Source organism: Engystomops pustulosus, chromosome 3, assembly GCF_040894005.1.
Source record: "Engystomops pustulosus chromosome 3, aEngPut4.maternal, whole genome shotgun sequence".
In the NCBI taxonomy this organism is placed as follows: Eukaryota; Metazoa; Chordata; class Amphibia; order Anura; family Leptodactylidae; genus Engystomops; species Engystomops pustulosus.
This window is the reverse complement of record NC_092413.1, coordinates 71648152-71660994: the sequence shown is the minus strand read 5'-3', so window position 1 is coordinate 71660994 and position 12843 is coordinate 71648152. Positions and strand designations below refer to the sequence as shown.

Below are 12843 nucleotides of genomic sequence, written 5' to 3'. Positions count from 1 at the left end.
TTTCAATTGTTACCATCCGCATTGTGTTGGGAAATTTAACAACACCAAAATGAACAGTTTAAAAAGGAACTTTTACCACCTCGCATATGTGGAGACTATCATACCATTATGTAGGGGCTGCTACACAGATTCAGGGGCACATTGAATTTTCTTTCTAGCCCCACGGTTGCAGAGATATTGGTCCAAATATCTAACCATTATACTCTGTGTTCTGTCAGAGAGGAGGAGCTGGCAATGTAAACGCCATGTAAATGTAAGGCAAACACAATGCAATGGCAATGTAAATGCCATGTTAACGCAAATATGATGTAAATGCCATGTCAACGTAACGCAAATGCAACATTCATGCCATGTAATCGCCAACATATGAAAATGCCATGTTAACACAACACAAACGCTTAGTAAATGCGAATGCCACTGAGACGTAAACACGATTGCAACATAAACGCCACATAAACACAAATGCAACATAAACGTGATGCAGACACCACATAAAATGCAAACGTGATGCAAATGCAACATAGACACAAAGCACATATAGCACATATATGTAAACACAACACGAGATAAGCACGAGATAAGTTCAAACAGCGTAAGCACAAACGCCATATAAGCATAAATGCACCGTAAACGCAACGCAAACGTCATGTAAATGCAAATACCACATAAATGTCAAATGTTAACTGCATCTAAGTGGAAATGTAAATGCAACACAAACACCACATAAATGTGAAGCAAATGCCATGCAAACGACACTCAAACACAACGTGAATGCAAACGCCACGTAAATTTAAGTGGAAATGTGGCACAAACAGCATAAGTACAACATAAATGCCACATAAAAACAAATGTGACATAAACACAATACAAATGCATTGCAAAAGACTAAGTATGCGCAAATGTAAGGTGAGCACGATGCAAACACCACATAAACGCAAATACAATGGAAAGTCGCCGCATAAGGCATGTAAACATAAATGCAATGGAAACGAGACAGAAACTTCAAAATAAACGTTACATAAAAGTGATTGCGAAATAAATGCCACGTAAATGCCAATGCAACACAAACAAGACGCAATCTTCACATAAAACAAAAGTGATGCAAATGCAACATAAATGTAAAAGCAATGCCATTCCGACTTAAATGCCTACACCACATAAGTGGAAATGCAATGTAAACACACGTAATTGTTATGCATACGTGCCATAAACACATTTGTAACGCACATTAATGCCACATAAATGCAAGTGCCATGTAAACATAAACACTATGTAAACACAAGCATCACAGAAAGGCCAAGCAAGTGCCATCTCAATGCAAAAGCTGCCTAGTTGTAAATGTGATGTAAAGGCAAACATAAATGCATTGTAAGCACAAACACCATGCAAATGTTACCCAAAAACTTTTACATCACATTTATGTCTACATTGCTTTTGCAATAACATTGCGTTTAAGTTTACATCGCGTCTGCGTTCACATTATATCATTTTTGAACGTGTGTGAACATAGCCTCTAAATGAGCATAGAGAAATCACAGCTCACTTTAGTTCATACAGGAAAAGAAAAAATTGTAATTAAGCTCACCCTTCTGTGGTTATGCATCAGGTGCCGGTGCACGGACAAACTGAGCCGGGTCAGTGCATCGTGGAACAGAGGTAATCCAGCAGCTAGGCGTAAATGTGGGATTCAATAAAACTTCTGTTTATTTCATTTTCTTAAAAAGGCATTAAAAAAGGTACCATAATACAAAAATCTGACACGTTTCAAACTTCAGAGAGTCATAGATTAATCATTGTACTTGTCAGAATTTAAAGTTATATATAAGTCGGCTGTTACGTCAACAGATGGAAAAGAAAAAATTAGCTAGATACATAGGGGGTCATTTACTTACCCTGTCCTGACGCGATCAAGTGGCGCCTTCTCCGACGAGGATTCGGGTCTTCACTAAGGTTGTGCGCCCGATGTCCACCATGTGTCGCTGCTGCGCCGAGGTCCGCTGGAGTTCACCAACCTATTCCTGGTGCATGTGAGTGAATGATTTTGCGACACAATTAGTTTTTTAAATTCCATGGTCTTTCTGAATCCGTTGGGTTTTCCGACAGCCAGGCCCCCTGATTACTGTTGCGTGAAAGCCGGCGCAATCAATGTGGTAGAGTTTCTGGCTGGAAAACGACAGCCTGGTTTCAATATATCATGGGGTAGAATAGGGTCTTGAAACAATATGGGCAGGTGTTTCTTGATAGTATGTGTAACTTGATGAAACTGAAGTGTATATTCAGTAAAAAATGTTACTTGGTTAGTAGTGTATTTAGTTTTCTTAGTTCTGTCAGTGTAAAGAAGTTCTGATCCAGATTTAGAGCATAATTTATCTCTAGTGTGTTGAATGAGTGTTTTATTGTATCCTCTGTATCCTCCTCATATAAACGTTGGGCAATCTGTGTGGAAGTATGTGTGTACTGACTTTTCTGTGTGCAAATACGTTTCGGATAAATTCGCCTTTAGGTAAAGTTCTGAGCACATGAGGGGGATGACAACTATTTGCGTGTAAGAGAGTGTTGCCTGCAGTAGGTTTGTGGTATAGGCTACATGCAGGGCCGCATCTGCCATGAGGCGAGATGAAAATGTCGCTTCAGGCGGCAGAATGCGGGTCCCTGTAAAAGGCGGCGATGTTCGCGCTCTAATGTGGGTGATTTGGGCACCCGTTGCCACCCGAATTGCCCACCAGCTAAATAAATTGCGCCTGTCTCTTTAAGAGACAGGCGCGATTTATTAGCGGAGTGATGCAGCGCCTTTCCGGCTGCTGGCGTCGCTCCGTTCTAAGTAGAGACACAGGCGGCGGGTGATGATGTCACGCCGCCTGTGTCTCTGATCAGAGCCGCGGCTGACAGGAGAGCCGCGAGACGATGGGAGCCGCGAGACGATGGGAGCCGCGCGCTCTGGGAGCACCTGCCCGGAGGATGTCCCCTTACTAACTATTGTGGCCAATAGGGAATATAGGATTATATAGTTAAAATAACTGTGTATAGGTGGGGAGGTTTCTCTATATATTTATTTATTTATAATCCTTTTATCAGGGGAAGGGGGTTTGTGCATTATATATGTGGCTATAATCCTTCTATCTGGGGGGGGGGGTGCTGTGCATTTTATATGTGGCCATAGTCCTTTTATCTGGGGGGGGGGGGTGCTGTGCATTATATATGTGACCGTAGTCCTTTTATCTGGGGGGGGGGGTTGCTGTGCATTATATATGTGGCCGTAGTCATTTTATCTGGGGGGGGGGGGGTTGCTGTGCATTTTATATGCGGCCATAATCCTTTTATCTGGGGGGGGGGGTTGCTGTGCATTATATATGTGGTCATAATCCTTTTATCTGGGGGGGAGGGGGGTGCTGTGAATTTTATATGTGGCCATAATCCTTTTATCTGGGGGGGTGGGTTGCTGTGCATTATATATGTGGCCATAATCCTTTTATCTAGGGGGGGGGGGGGGGCTGTGCATTATATATGTGGCCATAATCGTTTTATCTGGGGGGGGGTGCTGTGCATTATGTATGTGGCCATAATCCTTTTATCTGAGGGGGGAGGGGGGTGCTGTGCATTATATATGTGGCCATAATCCTTTTATCTGGGGCAGGGGGGTGCTGTGCATTATATATGTGGCCATAATCCATTTATTTGGGGGGCGGAGCTGTGCATTATATATGGGGCCATAATCCTTTTATCTGGGGGGAGGGGGGTGCTGTGCATTATATATGGGGCTACAATCCTTTTATTTGGGGGGTGCTATGCATTTTATATGGGGCCATAATCCTTTTATCTGGGGGGGGGTTGCTGTGCAGATTTCAGCTGGGGGATCTGTATGTGGGAGCTGTATATAATTTAATTGGGGTGAACAACGAGGCCTTTAAATATATGAAAGCAGGGCTTTATAAAAAATAAATTATTATATATACACAGTATATATTCATTAGGGAGTGCTATATATTTACATTGGTCAGGGGGCACTGAATATAAAATCTTATGTAACAGGGTGGGACATATAAGTTATAGGATACAATAGGTTACTTTGCATCATGTAGACCAAATGTTAGGGGGTCTGTATTAATAAATTGGGGGTGTTGTATATTGATTGCTGCTGTGCATGCTATAATTCCAGTAGAATATTTATATATATATATACACTCACCGGCCACTTTATTAGGTACACCATGCTAGTAACGGGTTGGACCCCCTTTTGCCTTCAGAACTGCCTCAATTCTTCGTGGCATAGATTCAACAAGGTGCTGGAAGCATTCCTCAGAGATTTTGGTCCATATTGACATGATGGCATCACACAGTTGCCGCAGATTTGTCAGCTGCACATCCATGATGCGAATTCCCCGTTCCACCACATCCCAAAGATGCTCTATTGGATTGAGATCTGGTGACTGTGAAGGCCATTTGAGTGCAGTGACCTCATTGTCATGTTCAAGAAACCAGTCTGAGATGATTCCAGCTTTATGACATGGCGCATTATCCTGCTGAAAGTAGCCATCAGATGTTGGGTACAATGTGGTCATAAAGGGATGGACATGGTCAGCAACAATACTCAGGTAGACTGTGGCGTTGCAACAATGCTCAATTGGTACCAAGGGGCCCAAAGAGTGCCAAGAAAATATTCCCCACACCATGACACCGTTGATACAAGGCAGGATGGATCCATGCTTTCATGTTGTTGACGCCAAATTCTGACCCTACCAACCGAATGTTGCAGCAGAAATCGAGACTCATCAGACCAGGCAACGTTTTTCCAATCTTCTACTGTCCAATTTCGATGAGCTTGTGCAAATTGTAGCCTCAGTTTCCTGTTCTTAGCTGAAAGGAGTGGCACCCGGTGTGGTCTACTGCTGCTGTAGCCCATCTGCCTCAAAGTTCGACGTACTGTGCGTTCAGAGATGCTCTTCTGCCTACCTTGGTTGTAATGGGTGGCGATTTGAGTCACTGTTGCCTTTCTATCAGCTCGAACCAGTCTGCCCATTCTTCTCTGACCTCTGGCATCAACAAGGCATTTCCGCCCACAGAACTGCCGCTCACTGGATGTTTTTTCTTTTTCGGACCATTCTCTGTAAACCCTAGAGATGGTTGTGCGTGAAAATCCCAGTAGATCAGCAGTTTCTGAAATACTCAGACCAGCCCTTCTGGCACCAACAACCATGCCACGTTCAAAGGCACTCAAATCACCTTTCTTCCCCATACTGATGCTCGGTTTGAACTGCAGGAGATTGTCTTGACCATGTCTACATGCCTAAATGCACTGAGTTGCCGCCATGTGATTGGCTGATTAGAAATGAAGTGTTAACGAGTAGTTGGACAGGTGTACCTAATAAAGTGGCCAGTGAGTGTATATATATATATAATATATATACCGTATTTTCCGGACTATAAGGCGCACTTAAAAGCATTGGATTTCCGTGGAAATCCAAAGTGCGCCTTATAGTCCGGTGCGCCCTATGTATGGCGCTGGGCACAGGGCAGCGGACCATACTTACATAGGTCCCCGCTACCGGAGACCGGAGACAGCAGATCTCCAGCGGGAGATCTGCTGTCTCCGGTAGCGGGGACCTATGTAAGTATGGTCCGCTGCCGTCCTCCACCTCCCCCTCACCTTCCCCGCTCACCTTCCCCGCGTTCCCCGTCGCGTCTCGGCGTCGCGTCCCGTCGCCGCGTCACGTCGGGTCTCCGCCACGCCCCCGGACCTCCGCCACACCCCCGGCCCCCGGACCCCGCGCCTTATAGTCCGATGCGCCTTATATATGTAATTATTACATATATAAGGCGCATCGGACTAATGCGCCTTATAGTCCGGTGCGCCCTATAGGGCAAAAAATACGGTAAATATATATAGACGCCGGGTGGAGATGTGCTGCACGGAGCTGAAGATATCCGGCTGTGAACTCAGCAACGATACGTCATGGATTGGAGAAGCCGGAATAAAGTCCTCCTGATGGAAGAGATTGTCATCTATAAGGTACTAGATGCCACTAATGACTCCCAGAACCTGTAGTCAGTCACACAGTTTCAGGGAGCTGCCTGTGGTGATGTTAATTATTAGTAAAGTTTTCAGAATTTACTGAACAGATAGCGGGTGGGAGTTCCTATATGAAAGGGACAAAGGATTCTTTTATAATTCTCTTCATGTGCAGGAAACTAAAACATGTTTCCTAGATCAGTAAGGCATCAGCATTGCCTGCAGTAATTTACACTGTGTCCCCATCATTTTTATGATCATTGGGGCGTCAGTAGTATTCCTGTGGTGATAGAATACTTCTAGTAACTTGTAAAAAAGGTGGTATTGGCACTGAAGTATATTGGTATAAGTTCCTGTATATATATAGTTCCTGTGCTGTAGCAAGTTAATAACAAATAGGAGAACATTTACAGTATTTATCAATTTCAAAATGTTTATTACTTGAATGTTGAATGTATAAATAACGAGGAGCAATGAGGATACATAAGTAAGGCACACTGTAAGATTAAGTACATCTGATGAAAACATTAAAGAGAAATATCCAAGACCATAGCTCTTTTACAGATAAAGAAAGTATTTGGCCAATGTAATAACTTGATTTAAATTTATTTTTAAACTTATTGTAATTAAGGCCATAGTTTAACATTCACAAGATAGGCCTAAATCCAATGTGTTTCCTTTTGTAATGAGCCATATACTTTTTTTTATTAAAAGTAAGAGTTATTTAAGGCAGTGTGATGCCTTTTAGAGGACAGATAACATGCTTACCACAAAAATAATAACAGGACCATTGATATATGACCACTTGCATTATACTGTTTGTTCTGTTGCTTTTTCTCAAGGCTGGATTTCTTTGTTGGCGGAAGCAATGAAATCTCCTTATGTCATTCAGACTTCACACGCAGCCAGAGCATTGGCTAATCTGGATCGGGACACAGTTACTGAAAAGTACCCTGATGGAGTTTATGTACTTCACCCACAACACAGAACTAAGTAAGATAGTATATTATATTTTTTAAATTAGAATTCTTTAAATTCGATTTGAATCCCTTTATATTAAGTATTATGTTACATTAAAGAATTGTTAAAATAAATATTTATTTTGTAAAAGCATAAAAACATGTCATGTTTGGTGTATGGGGAAAAACAAAATAAGAATCAATTAACTATGGTGCAAATGGTGTTTTTTCATTGTCCACACCCCCTCCTAAAAATAGATTTATAAATGAAAATATTATAAATGCCTAAAAGTGGGTTATTAAATTGTAAAATAGCTTTATCCATTTTTATCGTATTGGAAATTTCATTGTAGTGATGTTTAAAGTTGGCCACTTTACCTCGTGTGTGTAAGTATGTTAAGAACTTTACCAATATACATCTATTCTGAACTAAGTGCAATAAGTTCTGCACTGCTAAGTGAAGGCTCCTGTTTTTAACCTCATCAGCCAGACATTTCTGTCCATTAAATGGCCGCAGATGTAGGGTCATGTGATATCTGATGATTACTCATGGACAATTAGAGATCACATGACCCGCTATCTGCAGCCGTTTTATGGACAGGAATGTCTGGTTGATGAGTTAAAAGACAGGAGGCTTCACTTTACATTATCAAGAAAATGGTTCAAAACATATAATAGATGTTTATTGGTTCATTACCTAATATCCTGCCCCCTCACACATTACAAAAACATGAGATAATGTGGCCAACTCCTTTAAGTAATCTTTTTTTCACAGCAGAAAAAAATCCTTTTCTGCAGACACTGATAACATGCAATTTCATTCTGATTTTTAGAAAGATTTTAACTTCCAAAAACTAATAAACAAATAAAAGCTTAAAAACAAAACAATAGAATAAAACATTTAACAAATTGTGCGTCCAGGGCACCAAGACCTTATGATTTGCAGCAATAAGATCTGCATTGGATGTTATTTAAGAGGTATAAGTGAAGTATACGTAATGTAAGACCCAGGTGCAAAAGGGAGTAGGACAAAAGTAATACATAAGAATACATAGAATATACCCTGTAGAACGTGAATGTGAAGGGACAAGATAAAGAAGAAGGGAAAGAACTGGAATAAGATGCAGTAAGAAAGTAAAAAAAAATATTGAAAAAAACAAAAACAAGAGGAACGGGCAACGGGTGTGGAAGGACTCGCCTATGGTTCTCCACTGTTGATAAATCAAGCCAAGAGGTCTCAATATGCACGAATAGCCAAAAAGAGATTCCAAGGTTGCTTCACTGATACAGTATGTATCATACAGCTCATGTTCATAAAGCAGTCCTTCTCCTACCTCTACCAACAACAAAAAAAATGTTAAAGTGTATAAAAATAGAAATGTAGAGCCCTTTTGTTTGGATCAATATCAAAAGACAGTTTTTTAAATCTTTTTTATTGGAAAAGTTGCGCAGACTATTTTATTGCTACATTTTTTTCTAAATTCTGAATTAAACAGCATTTATCATGACCAAGGTAGAAAATAGTCATTTCTCTGCTTGCATGAGGTGATCAGGAATTTTAAAACCAACATATTGGTGTAACTTTTTTGCACCACAATACAGAACAGAACTATTCTAGTTGCCCATTGCAACCAACCATAGATCAGTTTTCATTTTTCTTTAAACCAATTAAAGATGAGCTCTGATTGGTTTACATGGACAACTGGAACAGTTTTACATTGGAAACTTATGATAAATCTCCCCCATCATTTCCAGAACAGCGATGGTCAACTGTGTCTGTTACTTCCCCAACCTTGTGTGCAGGAAATAATGTGGCAGATTTATCAAGCTGTCTACATGTCAGAACATTTCTAGTTGCCCATGGCAACCAATCACAGCTCCCCTTTAAAATATTCATGAGCACTGGTAAGATGAAAGCTGGGATTGGTTGCCATGGGCAACTAGAAATATTCTTACTTTCAGACAGCTTGATAAATCTGCCCCAATATTCTTATCTCTGCCATGTTTTTTTCTTTAAGAGGTTGAAATAATAGTTTATCGAAGTAATGGCTAGATTTTTGGTAAGTTGTGTAGGTAACATTTCCATGTGTTTTGATAGAAATCATGAGAGTCGTGTTATCGTTGTAATCATTCTGCCCTGTTCTGATTACACAGTCAGATTGCATTCATGGCCCATACTCGCTTTCAGTGGCAGTAATTGCTAAGACGGATGTAGCATTTCAAGGTGACATCTGTGGCTGTTTTTATCTCATTGGAAATTCCTGTCAATGATAACATATAATTTGCCTTAACTTTGTTCTTTTGGAGTCCGAAAAACAGGGAGTAGGAACTGAAGAGATTCCATGGACTCTTAATAATAAGCATAGTTTTTCTACAATTTACCACAGCGTTTTATTTCTATGCTTTGCATAAAGTTCACTTTGTATCTCTTTTATTAGGAAAGTCTTACTAAGAATATATTTTTTGTCCCTAAATTTTTGTAGCCAGCTTATAAAAGCGGATGTTCTTTTTGTCCATGGACTATTGGGAGCAGCCTTCAAAACCTGGCGCCAGCAAGATCGTGATCAACCCCTGGATGAAAGTGCTGCTCAGGAGGAAGATTATACAGAATGTTGGCCAAAGGTAATTTTAATAACTTTCTTTACATAAATTACTAGTTAGCAGAGTTATAAATCATTTTTTACATAGAGGTAAGAAATATCACCTCAATTCATCAATTTTATATGCAAATGTCATTCTGCTGTTTAACAATTATGGTATGTTTATACTTTGGAGTATACAGGTGAAACCAGAAGTTTACATACACTATCTGTCAGAAAATCAAAATAAAACTTTCCAGTTTAAGGTCAATTAGGATTACCAAAATGATATATATTTGCCAAATGGCAGAATAATGAAACAGAGCAAATTTCTTAAGGCATTTTTATTGCTTTCTACAAAGTTTACATACACTAAGATTACTACACCTTTAAATAATTTTGGACAGCCCATATGATGATAAATAGTAGCAGAGGTACCGCACTCTACTGGAATATGTGGTGCTCAGGAAAATTGGGATTCTCGGTCCACTTCATATAAGGTAGAAGAATTTTCGGCACACACAATGAGTTTTTTCTTTGCTTAATTAATTTTTATTTGTAGTGAAAAAAATTCATAGATCAGCCTTCACCATGAAGTAGTTTTGTATCATAACATCTTTTTTTTCCAAAACATAAATAGATCAATAATTAGTACGACGTTTCGGTCATCTCGACCTTTGTCAAGTATGATCTTAGTTTTGTAGTGGAGGTATACAGAGTTGAGGTGAGGCAGAAGCCTGCCTCACCTCAACTCTGTATACCTCCACTACAAAACTAAGATCATACTTGACAAAGGTCGAGATGACCGAAACGTCGTACTAATTATTGATCTATTTATGTTTTGGAAAAAAAAGATGTTATGATACAAAACTACTTCATGGTGAAGGCTGATCTATGAATTTTTTTCACTACAAATAAAAATTAATTAAGCAAAGAAAAAACTCATTGTGTGTGCCGAAAATTCTTCTAGCCCATATGATGATGTCATGTCTTTGGAAGCTAAGTTTATTATAGACACATGTGTAAGGCACACCTGAAACACACTACTGCTTCTTTGTGTAACATTATGGGAAAGCCTGAGAACACCATCCCAACTCTGAAACACAGGGTTGGCAGAAATTAATAAAAATGGTTTAAAAAAACTCATTCTCACTCATTATTCTGGCATTTAGCACATAGAAATACTATTAGCAATCCTAATTGACCTAAAACAGGAAAGGTTTATTCTGATTTCAAGCCATTTTGTGATAAAAATTGATTATGTGTTTTCTGGTTTCAACTGTACGCCTCCTATAAAACTCAGAGGAAAGGAGGGTGCCATTTTCTTCTGTCATCATTAGTTTTGATCACTAAATTATCATGGTATATTTTATTCTAAATAGGCATTATCCCTTCTAACTTTCGGCTGGGAAAAGGGTACTGATTTAAGGTGGAGTGGAAGGTAAAAGCACCATGGATGGGATGAACCATGGGTCTCTGGCATATAGGGACCATAGGCCTCCCTTAATGGATAGTGCCCTTTTGCCTGCTCGCCCTTATGGTCAGGGTAAATTTTGATCCTTGAATCCTTTGTGTATGCGGAATCTTCTGTAGTATTAGGTAATGGAGATGTATATGAAAAGGTTGTGTGTTGTATTGTAAGTGGATGGTCGTCATGTATGAACTACACATCACCAAAGTGTTTTCTCCTTTTTTTCTTTGATATATTGGGGTTAACCCAATGCGTGTTTATTGGAAGTTGCTTACTAATGGATTTCCCTGGAACTCTGATAATCCACCTGCTTTTATTGTTCTTAGGTGTGCAATAGATATTATGCCGATGTTTAAACTAGAATTGTTGAATATAGATTTACCATATATATTGGAGAATAAGCCGACCCGAGTATAAGCTGAGGTACCTTATTTTAACACAAAAACTGAGAAAACCTATTGACTCGATTATAAACGGAGGGTGTGAAATGCATTGGTCACCGCCCCCCCCCCCGTATATAGCCAGCCAGCCCCTTGTAGTACATAGCCAGCCAGCCCCTTGTAGTACATAGCCAGCCAGCCCCTTGTAGTACATAGCCTGCCAGGCCCTGTAGTATATATCCTGCCATCCCCTCATAGTACATAGCCTGTCAGCTCCCTGTAGTATATAGCCTGCTAGCCCCTGTAGTATATTGCTAGCCAGCTCCCTGTAGTATATAGCCAGCCAGCCCCCTGTAGTATATAGCCTGCCCCCTGTAGTATATAGCCAGCCAACCTCCGGTACTATATAGCTTGCCACCCCCTCATAGTACATAGCCTGTCAGCCCCCTGTAGTAGCCTTCCAGCCCCTTTAGTATAAAGCCTACCAGTCCCCTGTAGTATATAGCCAGCCCCCTGTAGTATATAGATAGCCAGCTCCCTGTAGTGTATAGCCTGCCAGCCCACTAGTATATAGCCTGCCAGCCTCTGTAGTATATAGCCCTCTAGCCCCCTGTAGTATATTGCCTGCCAGCCTGATGGTATATAGCCAGCCTGCCCCCCTGAAGTAAAAAAAAAAATTAACACTGTACTAACCTTTCAGACACCCACCGTAGGTCCTCTTCGTGCTTCAGGTCCTTTAGATCCTCGGGCCCTTCGTTCTTCTTTGGCTCCGTGTAAAAGAACTGACACAAAGTAAATAGAGCTTTATATGTCTGTATTTGAATATTAACAGACAGTCCCTAAGTACAAGGAGGAAGGGCAATGATTTGAAGAGACACAGAGCTGTCAGTCAAAATAATAGGGCGTGGTTCACTGCGAGCCTGGGGTAGGAGAAGAGTCAGAGCAAGCATAAGTCAGGAAAGCTTATTTGCATATCAGAAAAATTACTGTCATTAAAGAGCACCTGTCACCCTTAAAAAAAAAACTAGGAGCTGCTTACTAAAGTAAGCCGCTCCTAGCGCTACTTCATTTTTTTGCAGTGTTAAACTGGTAGCTTTATCAGAACCCTCTATTAAAGCTAACAGATACTGCAGCGCCATTCCCTGAGAACCCCGGACCAAGCTCACAGCGGTCTGGCGTATTCATGAGGGGGTGGTCAGAGGAGGCATGAAGCCTGTCAGTCAACGCTGGCCTATGGATTGGGAGGGGTGGTCTGGAGAAGAAGCACCCTCATAGATCTTTTGCTTGATGATACTCCAAAGGTTCTCTATAAGGTCTGAGGAAGATGGTGGCCACACCATGAGTATTTTTTACAGCTTGACATGGTGCATTTCCATGCATAAAGATGATTTTTCTCCAGAAGGTACAATTTATTTTTGTACCATGAAAGAAAGTGGTCAGTCAGAAA

At 40.6% G+C, this 12843-nt stretch overlaps 1 protein-coding gene across 5 annotated transcripts in view; it reads left to right on the top strand.

Annotated features, from left to right (window-relative positions):
* Positions 1–12843, top strand: part of SERAC1 (serine active site containing 1) — a 117684-nt gene that overhangs the window by 78127 nt on the left and 26714 nt on the right. For all 5 annotated transcript variants that reach the window (XM_072141048.1, XM_072141042.1, XM_072141043.1 and 2 more), the window contains 2 exons: positions 6850–7000; positions 9450–9588. In XM_072141048.1, coding sequence (XP_071997149.1) covers positions 6850–7000; positions 9450–9588 — 290 coding nt within the window. The remainder of the gene's footprint in view (positions 1–6849; positions 7001–9449; positions 9589–12843) is intronic.